We start from the raw sequence: 20,877 nt of genomic DNA, 5'->3' as shown, positions 1-20,877 counted from the left end.
GGCGGGGCCCCTCGGCGCAGGCGCGCGACCTTCTTCCGGGGCGCGCGCGACTCAGCAACGGTTCCCAAGGGAACCGGGGCCTCCGCCGCGGCTGCCGTCCGCTCGGACGCCGCAGGTCCCTCGTCGCCGAGCTCTCCGGTCACGCAGAGCGTCGACTGGCATGTATGGTGTGTGAATAAAACTGCTTTGAAGTAAAAATTAAAAATAAAAGAGGAGGCCCGAGCGCGGCGCGAGCGGCCAGTGGGCGGGCCCGGGACCCCGGCCGGACCCCAGCTGGGGCGGCTGTAAGGCTGCCGCGGAGCACGCCAGGGTGGGCCTGGGCCTGGGCGGGCACGACGGGGACGGGAGCAGGGCGGGCGTGGGGACGTGCCGGAAGAGAGCATTGGCAGGACGCGGCGATGGGTGCGCGGAGGGCGGGCCGGCCGTGCACGGCCGAGGGGAGTCATGAGGCGGGGCGGTGAAGGCAAGTGCCAGGCCGCCAGGACCGGCCTCTCTGCGAGGGAGCACGGAGAAGCACCCAAGTCTGGGAAAAGAGCGTCCACCCCGGGATGTGTGGACAGGGTGGGAGGTGGGGTCTAGGGAGCCTGGGATCAGGTCCCTGAGAGCCTGCTGAGGGCTTGGGCTCTGGGTGAGGTGGAACCCGGGGCGCATAGGACAGCAGAGGGACGCTTTCTGGGCTGTGATTTAACGGAAGAGTTCCGGCTGCCACGCTGGGGATACACTGGAGGGGACAGCGGAGGAAACAGCGAGGCCAGCCGGGAGGCCATGGTGGTCGGTCGTCCAGGCATTTGTGTGCGTCGTCAGTGCCAGGTCCTTGGTGATGGTGAGAGGGGAGGTGGCATTCGAGCTTAGCTCCTGGGTGAGGAGGGGCCATCTATTTCAGCAGCACCGAACTAGAGCCACTGAAGTCTGTTTCCTCACTGAAGGCAGGAGCCCTGTGGCTGCAGGAGAGTCGATGAGGTGGAGGCGCAGGGCTAGCATGTCTGCACCGTGGCTACAGAAAAGAAGTGCCATGAGAGCTAGTGAAGCCACGGCCAAACCTAGATGAGACTGTTTTTGATCATTAAAGAAAATGACTCCCCCTCCCCTTCCTGGATTTCATTCGTGTCTTGTCGCCTCCAGGAGATACTCAGAATTACAAATGGCAATCCCAGCAAATGAGAAACAGTTCCAGGACTTGAAGCTCTTCTGGGAGGCTGTAAGGGAGAAGCAGGCTGGTGGTAGAGAGCAGGTGGCGGCCCCATGGGTGGGAGGCCATGCTTGCCCAGGCCGGCAGGAGGCAGGGAATTGCATTCCTGTTCTTGTTCCACTAACAGAAGAACTGTCTTTATGATTATCCTCCCCGCGGTTCTCAGTTTATGATGCCTAGTGGGTGCCGCAGTGCTTGATGAGCCACAGGAAATAGCGTGACCTCAGGTCCCTTCTGTGCCAGGCGCGTGCTTGGGGCCTTGCATCTAAGATGCACCTTGAGGCAACAGTGGGGTGACCTCAGGCCCAAATGAGACTCATAGCCACGGGGGTGCACAGGTCATCTGGTCCGGCTTCTCCTGTGGCCCCCCTCATCTAGGCACTGCCCTCCCCAACCCTGTCTCTGGTCAGCCACCTCCTTGGGACCATGCTGGCTCTCTGGCCTGCAACCATGGGGAGCGTAGCAGTGCCGCTCCGTGAGGCGGGGGAGGGTATGTGGCTCTGGGTGGGGGTGCAGTGGAGCACCCCCTCCTCCCCACAGGGTGTCTCAGCATCAGCACTCCTCCCCCAGCCCTGTGCAGGGGCTTCTGCCACGGCATGGCGTAGAGGCACAGATCTCCAACATTTAACTAAATTAGGCTGCTTCTGCCTCACAGTTCCCCACCCCCCTGAACAATTTAAGACACACACAGAAAAGTATTTTTTTAAATCATATCTTCACACTAAACTTTTTTGGTTTTGAAAAAGCTTCTTTTTCAAAGTCATTTCACTAAAAGGCCGTATATCCATTTGTCTGTCCCAGACCCAAGGCCAGGGGACTGAAGTGGAGGCCTGGAGTCAGTTGCAGCCCACCCCGCCCGCCACACCTTAGGGGGCCGTGCCCGGTGGCTGGGCCTCTGTGCCTTTGGCTAGTGGAGGCCCTGGCTGGGCCCTGGCACAACAGGCCACGGTGGTTGCTCCAAGGTGGCCTGGAGAGGTGGTGCCAGGAGAGCTGGCCCTGCACTGACCCCTCTCTCCTTTGGGTCCTTTAGTGCACTGCAGCAGGGCCCCACCCCTCGGCCCTGGGTGTCTCTGCACTTCTCTCCTGCAGCGAGGCACCTTCAGGCTAAGCCTCAGAAACCAACCTTTCTTCCAAGTTTCAACTGCTTACAGCCCCTCTCCAGAGTCCAGGGGCCTGGAAGAGCTCTGTGCCCACCTGCTGGTCCTTACGCGTGCACAGCCTCCCCTGCCGAAGGGTTAGGGATGGGGGTACGTGCCAGCTCGGCGGTTACCAGAGCCCACTCGGCGGAAGGGCACCGGGCCCAGTCACGGAGAGGGGCCCCTTGGGGGCTCGGCGCCCCTTTACTCTTGGGCTGCAGTGCCATAGGCGTCTGCGGTGCTGGGGTTCCTGTGGCGGCAGTAGGGGCCCCAGTCGGGCTGCTCGCGGATGGTTCTCTGCTCCACTGTGTCCAGGGAGCTCTGGCTGTCCAGCGTCTCCGTGGAGGCTCGCGTCACGATGATCTGCGGGATGATGACTTTCTTCTTGCTTGACTGTTTTACAGCATCTGGTTTCTCTAGAAGGGAAAAAAATCCAGGCATTTAATATGTGGGCAACCTTGTTCCCTACTGCAGAAAACTCCTGGTTTAGGAGCTGAACAAAGTGCACAATTAGCAGGAAAGGGACAGGCAGGGCCGAAAGCCACCGGCAGCAAATGTGCTGCCTGCCGGGCTGATAGCCCAAATTCAGGGCCATGAATCCCAAACGCACTTGTGGGGAAGAAAGCAGGGAAGAAAGCAGGGGGCCTGGGCGCCACCACAGGGGGCAAGCCGTGTCTGCCCCAAGTGCCGGCCAGCTCACACAAAGGCCCCGTCCTGGCCCCCCTCTCTTGACAGCCCATCAGTTGCTGTGCTCTGGACTGGGCTTCCTCACCTCACTGCCACCTGTGCTCGTCAGCGTCTTAAGGCACGTGACCACGCAGGCAACTCGAGTTACAAAGCACGAAGCAAAGGAGCAACCCCACCATGGCCTCTGCTGACCAGCAAAGAGGCCACCCCGTGGACACAGATGGGGCGTGGGTGTGGCCATGCCAGTCGGGTAGTTTTGCCACTTGCTTTGTCCCCCCAGCACCCCATGACCCTGGCACAGGGTGGTGAGTGCTGTGCGGGGACGGCCGTGGCTTCCACGGAGACCCACTTTGGCCCGACAACGTCCTGTGCCCTAGCCATGGTCAACTGGTTGAATCACCCAGAGGTTTCTGTAGTAGGTCCTCTAATGATTCATGCTCTACAGATGAAGAAACTGAGGCACAGAGAAGTCACCTGCTCACAGCTGCTCAGCCAGGAAGTGGCTGTGGGAGGCGGGAGCCCAAGGTCCCAGGCTGCACTACAGAGTTCCCTTTTTGTTTATTGTTATATCCAACAAAACACAGCATTTCCTCGTATTTTGCATTTATGTTAAGTTGGGGAGTTCGTTTTTTCACATTGATTTATAAATGCTGTTTATATATTAAGACTGTATATTAAAGGGCATGAGTGTTTTTTCATTTAAAAATAATTTGTTGATTTAAAAATTGCATACAGGGCAGGCCATGGTGGCTCAGCAGGCAGAGTTCTCGCCTGCCATGCCGGAAACCCGGTTTCAATTCCCGGTGCCTGCCCATGCAAAAAAAAAAAAATACTGCCTATGATTTTTATCTCCCCAGACATCTTATGCCTGTGCACACACATGCTTTTTTTAAAAATCAACTTTATTGAGCTGTAACTTATACACAATAAAATGCACAGGTCTTATGAGTACAGTTTAATGAGTTCTGAGAATGTATACATTCAAATTGACAATCAGGCAAAACACAAAACATTTCCATCATCTGAGGGAGCGCCCTCGTGACCTCAGTCAACCCAATCGCCCTACCCCAAGAAACTACTGATCTCATTTGTGTCACTGCTGATTAGTTGTACCTTTTCTAGAAATTCATATAAAAAGGAATCATAACATATGCACTCTTGTATGTTTTTTTAACTAACATCCTTCAATCAAGCTAAGCATATTCTCTTATATTCCTGGTTTTCTAAAAATGTGTCATGAGTGCTGAATTTGATCATATGCTGTCATGGTTAGGGACATGTGTCAACTTGGCCAAGTTGTGGTACCTGTTTATCTGATTGGGCAAGCGCTGGCCTGTCTGTTGAAATGAGGACATTTCATAGGATTAGGTCATGAGCACATCGGCTGCATCCACAGCTGATTCCATTTGTAATCAGCCAAAGGGGCGTGTCTTCTGCAATTAGTGATGCTAAATCTAATCATGGGACGCCTTTTAAGGAGGACTCAGAGGAGATAGGTTCCATTCCTGCTTTGGCTGGTGAGCCTCTCCTGTGGAGTTCATCCAGGCCATCCATCGGTGGCGTTGGCTTCGCAGCCTGCCCTGTGGATTTTGGACTCAGCGTTTCTGCGGTCATGTGAGACACTTCTATAAATTTTATATTCGCAAGTGTTCCCTGTTGATTCTGTTTCTCTAGAAAACCCTAACTAATACATCTTGGGAGCCCAGAGGTGGTCTCCTCGATGTTCCCCGAGGTTGATTTGGAAAGAGGCCGGCCACTGCATAGGCCCTTGGAAGGGGTGGGACTGCCACTTTCTACAGCCGAAGGATAAATGACTTTCAGACTTTGAAATCCAATGGTGTTTGCCTGCAGGTTTTCCTTCCAGTTTCTCCCTATGGATCCTGTGTTTATCCTCCTTTGCATACTGGCATCAGATAATTTCTTTTGAGATTCACAGGCCCACAGCAAGAAGAGAAGTTTTTGCATCTGTTTAAAGTGACGCTTGAAGTTGCCAAGTTGACAAGGGGTGGACATGTGTTAGTTAGATTCAGTTGTCAACTTGGCCAGGTGAGCATACCTAGTCTTGTTGCTGCGGACATAAGCCAATGGTACCTGAACCTCATCTGTTGCTAATTACAGCTGCAGTCGGCTAGGAGGCATGTGTGCTGCAATGAGTGACGTTTGACTTAATTGGCTGGTGCTTAAATGAGAGATCGCACGTAGCACAGCTAAGCAGCTCGGCATTCCTCATCTCAGCACTTGCAGCTCAGCCCAGGCCTTTGGAGATTGTATTAGTTAGGGTTCTCTAGAGAAACAGAACCAACAGGGAACACTTGCAAATATAAAATTTATGAAAGTGTCTCATGTGACCGTAGGAATGCAGAGTCCAAAATCCACAGGGCAGGCTGCGAAGCTGATGACTCCAATGGATGGCCTGGATGAACTCCACAGGAGAGGCTCACCAGCCAAAGCAGGAATGCAACCTGTCTCCTCTGAGTCCTCCTTAAAAGGCTTCCCATGATTGGATTTAGCATCACTAACTGCAGAAGACACTCCCCTTTGGCTGATTACAAATGGAATCAGCTGTGGACGTAGCTGACGTGATCATGACCTAATCCTATGAAATGTCCTCATTGCAACAGACAGGCCAGCGCTTGCCCAATCAGATGAACAGGTACCACAACTTGGCCAAGTTGACACCTGTCCCTAACCATGACAGAGATGCAGAAAGAAGTCACCCCGGGGAAAGTTGTTGGAACCCAGGGGCCTGGAGAGAAGACCAGCAGAGACCATCCTGTGCCTTCCATGTAAGAAAGAACCTCAGTGGAAAGTTAGCTGCCTTTCCTCTGAAGAACCAACAAAATAAATCCCTTTTTATTAAAAGCCAATCCATCTCTGATGTGTCGCATTCCGGCAGCTAGCAAACTAGAACAGATGCCCTCCACCCCTCATCACCTAGGCTTTCATATACCTTTTCTCTTTTAATGTGTTTGTGTTATAAATTTCATTAATAGGTTTTAATGTTAAGTCATCGTTACATGCCTGAGTCACATCCTAATTAGTCATGGTTGAACGAGGAAAGGCTCACACTTTGCCTCATGTTTGGCTCATCCTCACCGTTTCTGAGGTGGGGCCTGGAAGCTGCCCTGTGCTGCCCCACTGGGCATGGAAAGTCCAGAAGCCTTGCAAAACCACTTTGGGGGGGGGGGTTTCATAGCCTTTGTTACCTTCTGTAACATTTTACCTAAGATTGGAATTATTGGTAGAACTTTCCCATCTGGGATTTAGTTTGGGGTTTGGTTTGATTTTAATTTCATTTTGGTGGAGGTACATTTTTAACTATTAAAGTTTTTAATTATTATAATCTAGCCAGGTTTTGTTTAGTATTAAAATCCCAATTTGTCTATATTCCTTTTCCATTTTTAATGCATATTTGTACTTTTCTTCTCTGTCAATCTTGACAAACTTAGTATTTTCAACTTAGCACATTTGGTTTATTTGATCTAATTATATCTTTTTTTTTCATTAATGTCCACCCTTGACTTTCTTTTTAAACTTTTTTATTGCAAAAATAGTATATATACTAAAAAAGCAATAAATTTCCAAGTACATTTTAACAAGTAGATTTTAAAGTTTGGTATGGATTACAGTTCCACGATTTTTCATTTTTTCTTCTAGCTGCTCCAAGACACTGGAGACCAAAAGAAATAGCAATATATTGATTCAGCAGTTATACTCATTTGTTAAATCCTATCTTCTCTATTATATTCTTCCTTTTTTCTTTTTTTTGTGAAAAATAACATATACAAAAAACAATAAATTTCAAAATACATTGTAACAACTACTGGTAGATTTCAGAGTTTGGTATGGGTTACAATTTCACAATTTTAGGTTTTTATTTCTGGCTGCTCTAAGGTATTGGAGACTAAAATATCAGTATGATTAAGCATTCATATTCCTTCATTAAACCCAACCTTCTTGGTATAACTTCACCATCACCTCTGATTTTTCTCTCACTCTTTAGGGGTGTTTGGGCTATGTCCATTCTAACTTTTTCATGTTGGAAGGGGCTACTGATAACATGGGGTAGGGGGATGGAACTAGGCGATTCTGGAGAGGCTGGCCCCTCTGCATTTCAGGACTTATCTGGTCCAGAGATCCATCTTGGGGTTGTAGATTTTGGAAAGTTACCCTAGTGCATGGAAACTCTGTACAATCTTATACAGTGATTTAGGTGTTCTTTGGGATTGGCTGGACTGGTTTTGGTTGGGGTTTGGCAAGTTATGATAGCAAGCTTCTAACTGAAGCTTGTGTAAGAGCAGCCTCCAGAGGAGCCTCTTGACTCTATTTGAACTCTCTCAGCCACTGATACCTTATTAATTACACTTATTTTCCCCCTTTTGGTCAGGATGGAATTGTCAATCCCATGGGGCCAGGACCGGACTCATCCCTGGGAGTCCTCTCCCATGCTGCCAGGGAGACATTCACCCTTTGATGTCATGTCTCACGTGGAGAGGAGGGCAATGATTTCACTTGCAGAGTTGGGCTTAGAGAGACTGAGGCCACATCTGAGCAACAGCACACCTGTCCTCCAGAAGTAACTCTTAGGTATGCCTATAGGTAGTCTAAGCGTCTCCGCTACCTACATAAGCTTCACAAGTGTAAGCCTCAGGATCAAAGGCTCGGCCTACTGATTTGGGTGTCCCTAAAGTTTGACACAATATCCAGGGATTCCCCAGTGGTAAGTTTAATAGCTCCATATTGTTTATTGAGATACATTCACCTATCATACAAACCATACAAATCATCATTTAATGGCCTACAGTATCATCACATAGTTGTGCATTCATCACCATGATTAATTTTAGAACATTTTTATTACTCCAGAAAAGAAAGCAAGAGGAAAACCTAAATGTTCCCACACCCCTTTATCCCCCACCCTGCCCGGTTATTGACCCATAGTATTGGTGTGGTACATTTGTTGCTGTTGATGAAAGAATATTAAAATAGTATAGTTAATTCTAGTCCACAGTTTGCAGTAGGTACATTTTCCCCATATAGTCATACATTTGTTCATACGTGGCTTGGGCGTGCCGACAGCACACGCAGGGCCTGCCACGAGGTCTCTAGTCCACGGCAGGGGCTCCACCAGTTCCAGAACCCCCGCCTTTCCCAGACGCTGCGGCAGTGTGCGTGCTTGCCTCCACACTCATACCCTGAGGTCTCCCTACCAACGACGGCGCAGGACGCAGAAGTGCTTCAGAGTTTGGTTAATATTAACAAATTGTTTTCTATAAAGAGCACACCAGGTCCTAGTTCCACCAAGAGACTATGCAGCTGCTCATTTCCCCACACCCTCCCCTGGCTCCTGTCAATTTCCCAAAGCTCTACCTGTGTGCTAGCGAAACCCTCTAAGGCTCCGCCACAGGCACACTGGTTTCCCTGCCGGTCGGATCCTTTCCCCAGGCTTCTACTTCGTCATTTTTTTATAAGAGCTTTTTATAAAATTAACCATTTGTGCTTTGCATTGCAAATAGGTCCCCCAATCTGTTTGCTTCACTTTTCTGCTTTTTGCAGCAAAGACAAGTCATTAGTCCTTTCCTTGATGACTTTTGAAGTTTGTCAGGTGGTGAAAGGCATTCCCTCCTCTAAACTTAGAAGCATATCTACCCACTTTCAGTTGGTACTTTTATAGTTTTATTTTCTATGTTTGAAATTTTGAGCCATACAGAAATTTCCAAAAAATGATAGAGGCAGGATTATTAAGCTTTTTGTTTTCTAAATTGTCTAGAATGGTCAGGAAGCCATTCCAGAAGTTACCCTTGTGCAGGTCTTGACCAGATCTCATGAACTGCCCCAGTGCTGAGCCTCAAGCGGCACAGCGCCTGGGGGCTTTGAGGACGGGCAGACACCATGAGTGCGTGGCTGCTTGGACCAGCTCGCCGGCTCCGGCATCTGCGGAAAGCCATTTCCCCAGCATGACCTAGCACACGGCAAATCCTGATCCTTCTACTTCTTTTATTTGAACTTATTTTCAACTTGCATATTAAGTTATTTCTCAGAAACTTAAAGCCTCCCGATTCCTCCTATACAGGTTAAGCACGAAACTCAGGATAACCTGTCCCTCCAGGCATAGCAGGAATTACTGAATATCTTCAACTGTAAGGATAACAGTTCCATTCCGCTGACCCATAGCAACTGTACCCTTGATCAGAGGGAAGCAGCTTGAGCAGTGGTCACTCATTTCATCAAGACGGAGAAAAGGAACATCAAAAAGGGGCGAATTGTAGTGGACCTGAACCTGTTTTTCATATACACACAATCCACGCCCCCCAACCACCAACACACCCCATAGGGAAGTTCTTTCTCTTAACCATTCCCGCCAGACCAAGACATGCACAGTTAAAAAGAAAGCTAACCTAGGAGAAAATATCGCCTAATTAAAATAGCAAAAATCACACTCACTGAACTGTAACCCAGGTGCCTTGTTCTACTGAGGCTACATTTTGAAACTACACCTGTAACCCGACAATAACAAGACAACTCGTGACTGGCCTCACTTGTAGCCCGTTATCTTGATTTGTGACTCAGGTTGGGTGCAGCTCGTGGGCCCCGAGGTTGGATGCCCCTGCACCAGTGGCCCCCCAATCATTATTAATGAAGTACGATAAGTCGGCCCAGAACTGCCCACCTTGCTGCTCCTGGCAGCCTCTGAGCTCCAGCACCTGTGATGGCCCAGCCTCACCTGCGTAGTCTTGGGTGAGTTTCCAGGGACTCTCAAGGCTGCAGGGATTCGGGGAGGGGAACCAGGCCGCCCCTCTCAGTGCAGGAGTGTGTGCTGGGGTGCTCTTGGGGCTGCCTCTGGAAGAGACCATGAGCCTTATCCCATACTCCTGTCCCAGGAAATGCGTCCCAGATGCCATTCTCATCCATCCATCCTTCCCTACTATTTCAGTGTGTAGCTCTAAAAGACAAGGACTTTTGCATATATCCCAGGGCTTTCTGAGGCAGAATTCATGGACAATAAAATGCAGCGTTTTGAAGCGCACAGCTGGCTGGGTTTTGGTGATGCATGCACCTGTGGAAGCTGGAGGTCCCATCACCCACAACGGCCTCACCCTCTTCAGCCAGTGCCCCTACACCCGAGTTCCAACTTCTATCACCATAGTAAAAATCTACTTTTAATACTTTTATAAAACATTAGCATTTTTTACTCACTGAATTCTCCCATTTCTGTACATGCCATACTACAGCCTTTTATGGAGTTAGGATAATTTAAAGAAACTTTGACATTCAGAAGTTTCTCCAACTCTAACTGGTAAATTTCTCAGCCTGATGGGTTAAAAACCCCGAGCCAGCCATCTGCCTGTGCAGCAACACCTCCCAGCACCTCACGCTATCAACCAGTTCTCCTCATTTCACTTTAATAGCTTTTTTGAGGTATAATTATGCACTTTGAAATTCATTCATTTACAGTGTACAATTCATTTACAGTGTACAATTCATTGATTTTTAGTAAACTTTCAGAGTTGTGTGGCCATCGCCACAATCCAGTTTTAAGAACATTTCGATCACTCCAAAAGGGGCTTCGTGCCCATCGGAGGGCGCCCTATGCCTGGCACCCACCGACCTGCTTTCTCGTGAGAGAGCAACGGTGGAGTCACGTGTGGCCCTTTGCTTCTGGCTCCTCTGATGTGGCACCACGTTTCGGGGTCCCTGCCGTGGTGTGTGCCCAGGGCTCTCTGCTCTCACTGGGCATGTTCCCATGTGGGAAAGACACATTGGCCATCTTCTTTTTCGAAACCCCATCCTCCCCGGGCCCCCAGCTAGCCCCTGCCTGTACACCCCATCGCCGCCCCAGGAGCCAGTCCCAAACCCTTGCCCTCCTTGGCCCCTGGCGGATTTGCAAAGCCGAGTACCTCACGGAGATGGTGGCAGTTTGGGGTGCAGGCAGGCCGAGCCCCTGGGAAGGGTCTCCCCTCACACACAGCAAGGAGGCCCCTCTCAGGCCTGCACGGGGCTGCACCTGTGACCGGGCAGGAGGACTGCGGCTGGGAGGGCGGCAGCTCCTTCAGTGTGGGGCTGTGTTCAGCGAGCTTTTCTGTAATCTGAGGCCGAAAGCATCCTGGCCGGCGCACGTGCACCTCCCAGAGCCCACCTGTCCTGGGCCTTCCGGCAGCCTCCCACCCTCCTGCCCCCCTTGACACTTCAGACCTGACCCCCATGCGGGGCACTCTGGCTGACCGCCCTCCTTTCCTGGGCGGGCTTCTCCCAGGTCCCGCCTCATCTCACTGCTGCCTCCACCCCGCGCACCCCTTACAGCCTCTGCCTCCGCAGCTCCTGCCTGCCGGTGGCAGCTCCATCCACCAGCCCTCCTGGGGGACTGGAGTCACCTCTCCCAGGCACAGACCCAACAGGGCTGCTGTGGTCCAAGTGACTAAACTATCAAAATACTTCACTTCGTATCTGGCTTTTTCCTGCCTTTTTTTTTAAGATAAGTTGCGGGTTTACAGACTTCTTCCCACTTCTGTGACCTCATGTCCCCTGGGACACCAGGTTACCAAGAGGATAAATTCATGAAACTGTTCCATCCCCTTGGCACACCCGGTCTCCCTGTGCCCCTACCTCTGCACAGATCTGTGCTCCAGCCAGGAACCCCCCTAAAAGTTTCATTCCAATTTGTGGGGTGCTGAAGGAGCCCCAGTGGCGCCAGAAGACCAGCCGCCCAGGGCAGCTGTGCGCCCGCTGCTCTGCTGCGTCTGCTTTTATCATTTGGGAACGTACCTAGCTTTGTTGAGCTTGTGTTCTCCACCTTGATTCTGGATGTTGATCTCCCCGCATAGAAAAATAGTCACCTTAGAGCGAACCTCCTTCAGCTCCAGGCCCCACCTGGGGCCTTAGGGGCAGGGACCGCGCGCGTCGTACCTTCCGATGAGGAGGAAGACCCGGGCGCCCTGGCCGCCCCTCTCCCCAGCTGGCGGCCCTCCGTGGGCTTCTCGGCCTCGCCGTCCGGCTGCCTGGGGTCCGGGGCCTGCTTCTCCATCGGCCTCGCCTTGGGCCTCGAAGCCGAGTGCGCGGCCTCGCGCGGCGGCTCCTTCCCGTGCTCCTCACCTGAAACGCGCGGGGGCCTCATCAGAGCTCCACGCGCCGCGCCCAGCTTCGCGCTGAGCCCACGCGCGTCCAGGGGCCAGGCGGGCGGGGGCCCCACAGGGCTGCGCTCGCCGCAGGCACACCTGACCGCGGCGCGAGGTCCCACCTGGGCGCAGGGCGGGCGGAGGCCACGCGGGGAGCCGGGCCGTTACCTTTGCGGGGTTTGGGTTTGCTTTTGGACAGCCCCATAGGGAAGCCCGCAGCCCCGCCGCACCGGCCGGGGCCCCCGCATCTGCGCTGCCCGCGCGCGCCCGGCCCGGGTGACTCACAAAAGGGGACCCCAGCCTGCCGCGGCCCGGAGGTCTCCACGGCAACGCGGGCCCCGCCCACCCACGGCGGCCCCGCCCCCACCACGGCGGCCCCCCCAGCTCCGAGCGCGCCCCCTGGCGGCGCCCAGCCAACAGCCCCGTGCGGGCCAAGCCGGCGTCCTCTCGCGAGAGCAACGCGCGCGACCGGAAGCGGGGATACTATCCCGGAAGTTCCCGCCGCGCTCAAGCAGGGCGGAGGGTTGCGGCGAGTCGCCGCCCAAGTTCCCGTCACCGCCGCCGCCTCTCGGAATCCGCCATGGACGGTAAGTGGGCGCCGCTGCCGTGCGGGGTAGGCCTACTCTCCCACCGGCGCGCGGCGCGGGCAGGCCTCCGCCACCCTCGGGCCGCAGGGGGATCTCAGGCGGCCGGCCCGAACCCCAACCTAGACCCCGACCCTCTACCGCATCCTCCACTCCCGACGCCGGCCTCGATCTCGGCCCCGAGCCGCGATCACCTCTTCCGTCCGCCCGCGAGCCCGGACACGGTCCGGACGGCGAAGCCCGCGCCGGACTCGGGGCCCTGGGGTGTCGGGTGAGCGGGCACTCGAGGAAGGAGACGGTTGCGTCCCGTCCCTCCTCTCCCCGGAACACGAATTCCAGGAAGCGCGCGGATGGACAGCGCTCACCGTGTTGTCCCTTCGACGGGTGGGAACACAGGGGGGGGGGCCTTGCCCGGACACACAGCCCCGGGCAGCTGGGTGCGAATCTGTCCACCACGGGAGGATTCGTGCTGCCCTGTCTGTGCCCAGAGACTTGCAGTGGTGGCAAAAGACAGACAGAGTCAATTAGGAAAGGAAGATGCCTGTGTTTGCCGAAATGTTCAAGGGCTGGTGTGAGCCCTTGTGAAATGTGGAAAGGCCCACCGTGGTGTGGTCATCTGGGAAATGTGCCGGGGGCTGGGGGGTGGCGGCTTTCCAGGTTGCGGCACAGAGATGAAAGATCTCACCCAGCCACTCCCCCGCCAGGGTTAGGTTTTGTTCCATAGTTCATCCCGCTGTCTTGCACACTTCTTTGACTCCTATCAGTTTTCTTCAGGGTTAGATTTTGCTTAACAAATGCTGCTCTTCAGCGCTCATTCCAGCTGCTCAGGTCTTGGAGGGGAGAACTGAGGCTGGGAGGGAGAGTGATTGGCCCGCAACATACAGTGAGTGGGTGGGCCAAGCCAACCCCACCGGGGCCACGCTGCTGGCCACCCTTACGGCCAGCGTTGTGTCCCTGTGTCCACAGCTGTCTTTGCCGTGACCAGCACCTTGTTGAGAACCCGCTGGTGGCAGCTGGAAGCCTCGGTCGGCATTAGTAAACACTCAGCACCCTTACTCTGGTTACAAGTTTTCCTTTCCTCATTCTGAGCTAGTGGTTTTAACCTCTTCAGGAATCAGGTATCCTCACTCTCTCGCCATTCTCCAAAATCAGGAACTGAATAAGTTGAGATGCATTTTCTTGAGTTTTGTTGAGTTGCACAAATTCAGATGTCAAGAAAGTTATCCCAAAAAAAGAAAAGAAAAAAAGAGAAAGTTATCCAGAAATACACTCGGGTCTCTAATTCCTGACTTTGGCTGAGGAGGCACCTGAGCTTTGTTTGATGGTTCAGCAATGACAGCTTGTGCCGTGAGGGCGTGTCCTCTATGACCCATCTGCTTGACAACCTAAGACTGTCTGGTATTTTTATCCGTGTACCTTTGAGAGGAAGAGTAAAGAATACATGAAGATAGACTGTCAAGTACTGAGCCTTACTAAATAGTAAGAACCCCGGGGTTCCATTGTGAAAGCAAAGAGCTCCATTGCTTTAACTCCTGAATCTTGAGCCCTAACCTTTGGCTCTGTATTCCATCCATTTCCTCGTTTGCCCTCATAATCCCTTGAGGTAAGCTGTGCCACCCTCGTGTTATAGACAAGGGAACAGATTCAGGGAGGCCCTGTGTTTGCCCAGAGCCCTGTGGTCAGTAAGGGACCAGAATGAGGACTCAAGCGCGTGCCCTGGGCCCCAGTCACCTCGCTGATGGCCGTGCTCTGCCCCAGCTCCTCGTGTCCTGGCGGCTTTGCCTGCGTGGCAGAGTGCTCTTGTCACAAGCCTTCAGTCCTCACGCTGTGTCCTCTTTCTTTGCAGATACCCTGTTCCAGCTGAAGGTATGTACCAACAGCCCAGCCTGGTGCTGTGATCAGCGAACGACAGCGAGTCTAGGCCATGCCCAGGGACCCTGGAACACAAATCTGGGTCACCCCCACAAGTGCTTCATTTGGACTGCGGATGGTGGAGAAGAGGTTATTGAACCACTGTTGTGGATCAGTATTAATTCTTTGTCTCAAACTGAGCAGAAGCAGATGAAGCAGTTCAGTTAGGCTCATCCATTAAAGAGCAGAACCACTGTCTTGAGAAACATTCAGGTGTTATGGGTATCCGTTGGTGCTTTACTAAGCATTTAAAACTGTGGCTTTAAAATGAGGAGAGCTTTTTGACCAACTGAGTGTTTGCAGCTTCCTGATTAATCCAGGACAAGTTCCCTTTGAACACTCCTTACCCCCACACCCCAGTAAATGGTCCATGTTTAGCTTTCTCAGGTTTTTTTCACTGGTTCGTCTAGTTTTGTCCCCAGCTCTGAGATGCTGGGCAGGAGTGATGTGTCCCAGAGACTTCATTTGGCTCTGGAATCTTCTGTGGTAGTGGCTTTGCCAGGCAGAGGAGGGGAGCACAGTGAGGCCAACCTCTGTTCATCCAGCAAGCACTTGCTGCAGAGGTAGAGGGGTATGGGCACACGGTGGACACAGGGGCAGGGCACGCGGCGGACACAGGGGCACGGGCAAGTCACAGCAGCCCTTAGACCAGAGGAATGGATGAGCTGTCCGCCTGAGGGGTGTGCCCAGGAGGGCTGTTTGCCTGTGGCCTTAGGCACCACAGAAGGGAATAGCCAGACCCGAGCAGTATAGAAACAGGGACTGGAAGTCCCCCCAGCTCCCTAAGATAATCAGCTGTCTTTCTCTGTACTTCCAGACCTTTCTCTGCACTTACAAATCCCCATCCACCACACACAGTCACACAGTGTCAGACTTAGACAAAGTGTGCACACACGTGCACACACGCACACACACATGGCTGCCTATGCTGCTCTGGATCAGCTGTTTTCACTTGTGTGCCATCAGCTTCCCTCCTTACATACGCAACAACCTAATTTACCTGTTTTTGGATATTTTTGTAGCCCTAGGTGCCTCATTTGCTTGACTTCAGGACCTGTTTTCTGTACAATAATTATAATTTTTTTTTTTAGTTAGAACTTTTCCTCTGATTTCTGGATTTTGAGATGTTTGTGGGGGAAAGCTGTCTTCATCCAAGCTTTTAACAAGATTATTACTATTCCAGAACGTGGTGGTTTTGTGTCTAGACGTTGTGTTGCAGGGAGAACGCAGCCTCTGTTGCCCAAAGGAGGTGGTTGTGATGCCCCAGTGCCAGCCCCAGGCCTTCGGGTGTCCAGCAGCGCAGCTGGATGCCAGACTGGAGGGCGAGAGGCGCACAGGACTTCGGGAAGGACACCCGGCAGCCCCCCAGGCGGGAAGCTGGCCCCACCTGTGGCTTTAGGGCCACCACGTGGCGCAGACCCGGGTGGGAGTGGGTGGCTCCCCACTGGGCTTCTTGGAAAGAGAACTCTCTAGCAGGCAGGGCCAGGGCCAGAGACCTGATGCCACCCTTGTCCAAATGTGTGGAGCGATGATGTGCGTCTGAGGCCCTGGCTGCCCAGTGGCAGAAATGGCCCTCAGGTGGGCTTCTGTGGAGAGAAGCAGTGGCCAGAGTGTGTCCGAAGGGCAGCCCACCCACGGGGGGCCGGCGCTGGGTGCCGTGGAGACCTGGACATACCTTGCAGGTGCTGGGGGGAGGCCCTGTAGCCTCTCAAGGGCATCTCCACCCACAAGTCTCGTTCTCGGGGGCAGCCGAGTCTTCTTTTCATAAGGCGAAAGCACATAAATGCAGAAACAGAAACAGGAGTCAGTATTTAAACCCTTCCACTCCCAGTGGAGGAGAGCTAGGGTTAAGAGGTTCGCTGACGGGACGGACGTTTTAGGAGCCACCTCAGCGGCCCGGGGGGGCCTCTTCTCTCCGGCCGCCAAGCCTCTATAGCCCCCGCTGTGCAGCCCGAGCCCCTACGGCCACCGTGTACCCCACAGACCCAGCCAGGGCGTTTCCTTCTAGTTCACAGCGAAGCAGCTGGAGAAGCTGGCCAAGAAGGCGGAGAAGGACGCCAGGGCCGAGCAGGGCAAGGTGAAGAAGGTGAGGCTGCCCCGCGGCCCGGACCCACGCGCCTGGCCTGAGGAGCCGCTGCCGGCCTCGCCCGCCTGTCTCCCTGTCTCCCTGTCTCCCTGCCGCCTGCTGAGTGCGGGTCTTGCTTTTGGACGTGAGCAGGCGAGGCTGGGAGGGCTGGAACGCAGGCCCAGTGCTGGGGGATCGGGCCTTGTTCTTCTCTTTGGGGGCTCCGTGCTGGGTTTTCCCTCGGGGTGCACAGGGGGGCCTCTGTGGCGGCTGCCCCGTGGCGGCTTCTCCCTGCAGGGGCTGCGACTTGCCCGGGGTCCAGCAGCGCCCCTTCCCCCCAAGCCTAGTTCGGGCCCACCCTGACCCTCTGGTCCAGTCCCCACTGCTGGCTTTAGTCTCCACTCCTCTGTGGGGAGCCGCTCTCCACCCTGCAGGACGGAGCTGGACCTCCCATGTGGTGTCCTCTGCCTGCCCCCTGCCCGGTTGTGCTTCTGCCTTTTTTATGTCCTTCTTCTGTTGCCTTTCTGCAGTTCTGAGCTGAGCAGAGACCCGCGGGGGTCTCTGCCGCCTGCTCTCACCCCCTGCCCTTGAGACCAGGCTTCTGGGGCAGTCCTCTCTCAGCCGCACTCAGAGTGGCGAGGTGGCACACACAAGCTTCTTCCTGGGCTCTAGAGCTGCGTGGAGCGCAACCTGGGGAGGGCCGAGGACGGGCTACTGCTGGGGGCGCCCAGCTGGGGGGGGGTCCTGCGTGTGCCAGCCAGGCCTAGGTATCCGCCGTCCCCAGCCGCATCCCCCGGAATTGCAGGCCCTCCAACAGAAGAACGTGGAATGTGCGCGTGTGTATGCAGAGAACGCCATCCGCAAGAAGAACGAGGGGGTGAACTGGCTCCGCATGGCGTCACGTGTGGACGCAGTGGCCTCCAAGGTCCAGACGGCCGTGACCATGAAGGGGGTGAGTGGGGCTCCTGGGCGCCGGCCTCCAAGGCAGCTCCCAGTGTCGGGGTGAGGCTGCAGGGGGGCAGTGGACAAGCACTGTGCGTGGGCAGCCAGAGCATAGGCTGCGGGCTCGGCCACCAGATTGGGGGGTTCTGCTCCCGAGCTACAGGGGCATCTGGGGGGTTCCTCCACCCGGGAGGGGGTGCCACCAGGAGCCACCAGCAGTGAGACCCACTGCATCTCAGCCTCCACGTGGCGCTGTGCCGGCATCAATGGTGCTTGCTGGGGAGGGCACTGTGTGGCTATGAGGCCCGGGGGCCACCAGCGCCTCTGTCAGGGTGACCACGAGCTACTGGGCTCCTGAGCTCACCCGCTCTCCACCAGGTGACCAAGAACATGGCTCAGGTGGCCAAGGCCCTGGACAAGGCGCTCAGCGCCATGGACCTGCAGAAGGTCTCTGCGGTGATGGACAAGTTCGAGCAGCAGGTCCAGAACCTGGACGTGCACACGTCGGTACGTGGCCGCCCACCCCGTGCCCTGCACCCTGCGGGAGAGGGCCGTGTGTGCCCCAGGGCTGCCCAGGCTCACACCTGGATGTGAAGGTGACCCTGAGGGAGGCAGCGTGAGGCAGGGGAGGGCTGGGGCTGGGGCCCACCCAGAACTGGCTCCTGCCCAAGAAAGGGCTGCCCCTCTGCTCCCCCCTTCCCACAGTGCGCCTCCCCCCCCCCTTAGGTGATGGAGGACTCCATGGGCTCGGCCACCACCCTGACCACGCCACAGGAGCAGGTGGACAGCCTCATCATGCAGATCGCCGAGGAGAACGGCCTGGAGGTCCTAGATCAGCTCAGCCAACTGCCCGAGGGTGCCTCTGCCGTGGGCGAGAGCTCCACGCGCGGCCAGGAGGACCAGCTGTCGCGGAGGTACGCCACCGAGGGTCGGGACGCCCCTGCATGGATGGCTGTGGTTGTGGGCAAGGAGGAGCCCATGGGGGTGGAAAGCTTTGACCTGAGCTACAGTGATTCCTCTTGGGAGCTGCATCTGCCCCACACCTTCCCTCATGAGGCATCTCCTTGTCTTGCAGGCTGGCAGCCTTGAGGAACTAGCTGGGCCCTGCTGGGTGCTGAGGGGACTGGGAAGGGGCAAGAAGGACGGCCCGCTGCCCCTCGCCCCTCCCCATGTCCTGCCTTCCTGCTGAGGGCAGAGCTGCAGCCCCTCTCCCTGCCCAGCTGGAGCAGGCCTGGAATGACCAGTTTCCTCATAGCATGGGTGGTGGGTCTGTGTGTGGTCATTCCTGCATCCTGGGCCGGTCCCTGTGCCGTGTCCCTGGCCTGCCTAAAGAAAGCACCTGGACACTAGGTCCACTCCCGGGAGCTTTTGGGCTCCTGGACGGCCCCAAGGCCTGCTGCCGTCTGTGGCTCTCCCTCAGCTGGCTGGGGGCTGGGGGCGCTGGCGGACAGTCCCCACGCGCCTTAATGCACACGTCCCCAAGTGCTCCCTCCCCTGGTGGCCTTTACAGAGCCGTGAACACCTCCCACTGCTCCAGGTGGGGTCTTGGTCATGGGGCCGTCCACACAGCTCTGCTGGGCTTTTGTCCTGCCCAGAGCTGCTTCTTCCCTGAGGGGCTGGGGAGGGGGCCCAGGCCTGCTGCTGCCCCTTGCTGGAAGGTGCCCACCGCCGCCCTGCAACCTTCTCCACCGCCATTGTAAGTAGCGGGTGCCCTTCCCCACCGCCCCAGGGAAGCCTGCATGGGGCCTTTTGAGAATCCTCTTGCCATGGCCAAGGATAGACCCCTTGGACACCCCGTGGCTGGCCGGGCAGGCATCACAGGCCACCCTCCTTTTCCCACTCTGAAGTTTACTCAATTTCTTGAAGCTTCCAGGGTTTGTTTTTGTTTTGCCAAAATAGAGCAGACAGGGACCTTGGGCCACATGGCCGCCTCGAGCGGGACCTGCTCCATCCCACCTTCTGAAAGGCGCCTGCTGTCCATCTATCCTGCACGACGAGGGACTGCGGACGGCCGTTCCAGCCCCTGCATGTGGAGGCTGGGCCCGGCCAGCTGCACTTGGTTCTCTCTGGACTGGGCACCTGGACCCTCTTGCAGGAAGTTTTGCCCACTCTCTCAGAGGTGCAGTGTGAGGTGGTGCACACTCTCCCCTGAAGACGCCTGTGAGCTGGGGCACGGGGCCCGAGGCCTCTCCGGGGAGCATCCTGGCCCCCTGAGGGCACTGCTCCCTGCAGGGTCTGCCTGCAGGGAGGCTGCCAGGGTGGCAGCGTAACGGTGGGTTTGTGTTTGGTTCATCACAGGGAATGGGCTTGTCGGCCCTTCTTGGTTTTTAAATCAATGCTGTTAATTTCCTAAAACGTTGTCAGTAAACAGTTGCTCCTGGGACACTGTCAAGTTGTGCAGAAGTGGCATGAGGAGGCCCAGTCCTGGGCTGGGAAATGCAGCCTCCCAGGTCCTGCACTGCTGGGGTCAGAATCTGTGTTTGAAGAAAGTTTAGCTTCTTGTTCTGAAGTGATTTTGAGCTGACACAAGAGCTGCCCAGCGCAGAGTTTCCATGTGGCCTTCACCAGTTTCCCTAGTGCCACCTCCCACCAGGACGCTGCCCCCGTGCCCGCCTAACTGGGGCGGCAGCTGCTGTCTGTATGCCTTTGAAGAGCCCTGGACACTTATTCTGCAGAATGTCCCCTGCGGCTTTGGCTAGAGCCCGGTCCTGGGCTGAGGTGGCGTTGTCGTCCAGCATGGCTGTGCCTGCTGCGGGGGTGTCCCTTGGCACCAAGCCAAGCTCCTGCCCGCCACGTGTACCCCACAGCTCCTGTGGCTGCTGCAGGTTTGGGGTTCTGTAGGTTGGCACCTGCCCTTCACCCCTTGGCGCATGCCTTAATCCCCAGCGCCCGCCACCCAGCCTTTTGCCTCGCTTGTCACTTGGACACGGAGAACCAGCTGTGCTCCCTGGCACCGGGAGAGGCCCCTGGCTGGTTGAGGGCGGTGCCCACTCTCCAAAGCAGACCTTTGAGCTCCATGAGTTTCTGCTTCTGTTCTGTCTGGTGACCCCCCAGCCCGGCCAGCCTTCCCCTTCCCCTCCATCCTGTCACTTCCTTTTGGGGCGTGGCAGCATCCCGTGCTTCAGGCCAGTGCTGTATGGATGGTTCCGGGACGCAGGGAGGGCAGTGCCCAGGAGCTTGGGGACGCGTCTGAGGGGCCACAGGGCCTGGCACAGTGCGGGGATTGGGTCGGGCCTGCGGAAGCCCCGGG

At 55.3% G+C, this 20,877-nt stretch overlaps 2 protein-coding genes across 3 annotated transcripts; one reads left to right on the top strand and one right to left on the bottom strand.

The window, feature by feature from the left end:
• Window positions 1-1,885: 1,885 nt before the first annotated feature.
• Window positions 1,886-12,422, bottom strand: SPATA33 (spermatogenesis associated 33). 2 transcript variants are annotated; one of them, XM_077133317.1, is made up of 3 exons: window positions 12,294-12,422; window positions 11,917-12,102; window positions 1,886-2,741 (listed from the first exon to the last, which is right to left on the bottom strand). In XM_077133317.1, the coding sequence occupies exons 1-3, from the start codon at window positions 12,328-12,330 to the stop codon at window positions 2,530-2,532; spliced, it is 435 nt and encodes a 144-aa protein (XP_076989432.1). In that variant the 5' UTR covers window positions 12,331-12,422; the 3' UTR covers window positions 1,886-2,529. The 2 variants fall into 2 exon arrangements, with proteins under 2 accessions (XP_076989432.1, XP_076989433.1); XM_077133318.1 differs by having other exon boundaries at window positions 12,248-12,396.
• A 183-nt stretch (window positions 12,423-12,605) lies between these two features.
• On the top strand, window positions 12,606-20,015 carry CHMP1A (charged multivesicular body protein 1A). The gene is made up of 7 exons (XM_077133316.1): window positions 12,606-12,712; window positions 14,556-14,575; window positions 16,629-16,706; window positions 17,491-17,637; window positions 18,006-18,134; window positions 18,354-18,541; window positions 18,703-20,015. Exons 1-7 carry the CDS (start codon window positions 12,706-12,708, stop codon window positions 18,722-18,724), a joined length of 591 nt encoding a protein of 196 aa, XP_076989431.1. The 5' UTR covers window positions 12,606-12,705; the 3' UTR covers window positions 18,725-20,015.
• The last annotated feature ends 862 nt before the right edge of the window (window positions 20,016-20,877 follow it).

Source organism: Tamandua tetradactyla, chromosome 16, assembly GCF_023851605.1.
Source record: "Tamandua tetradactyla isolate mTamTet1 chromosome 16, mTamTet1.pri, whole genome shotgun sequence".
In the NCBI taxonomy this organism is placed as follows: domain Eukaryota; kingdom Metazoa; phylum Chordata; class Mammalia; order Pilosa; family Myrmecophagidae; genus Tamandua; species Tamandua tetradactyla.
This window is presented reverse-complemented; position numbering and strand designations above follow the sequence as displayed.

Bases quoted from the DNA above. Each gene is read 5' to 3' on its own strand.
- SPATA33 (XM_077133317.1), bottom strand. From the start codon at position 12,330: ATGGGGCTGTCCAAAAGCAAACCCAAACCCCGCAAAG. The intron at 12,103-12,293 runs GTAACGGCCCGG...CGCGCGTTTCAG, and splicing joins CAAACCCAAACCCCGCAAAG to GTGAGGAGCACGGGAAGGAG. The intron at 2,742-11,916 runs GTACGACGCGCG...TTTCCCTTCTAG, and splicing joins GTCTTCCTCCTCATCGGAAG to AGAAACCAGATGCTGTAAAA.
- CHMP1A (XM_077133316.1), top strand. The intron at 14,576-16,628 runs GTATGTACCAAC...GTTTCCTTCTAG, and splicing joins ATACCCTGTTCCAGCTGAAG to TTCACAGCGAAGCAGCTGGA. The intron at 18,135-18,353 runs GTACGTGGCCGC...CCCCCCCCTTAG, and splicing joins ACCTGGACGTGCACACGTCG to GTGATGGAGGACTCCATGGG.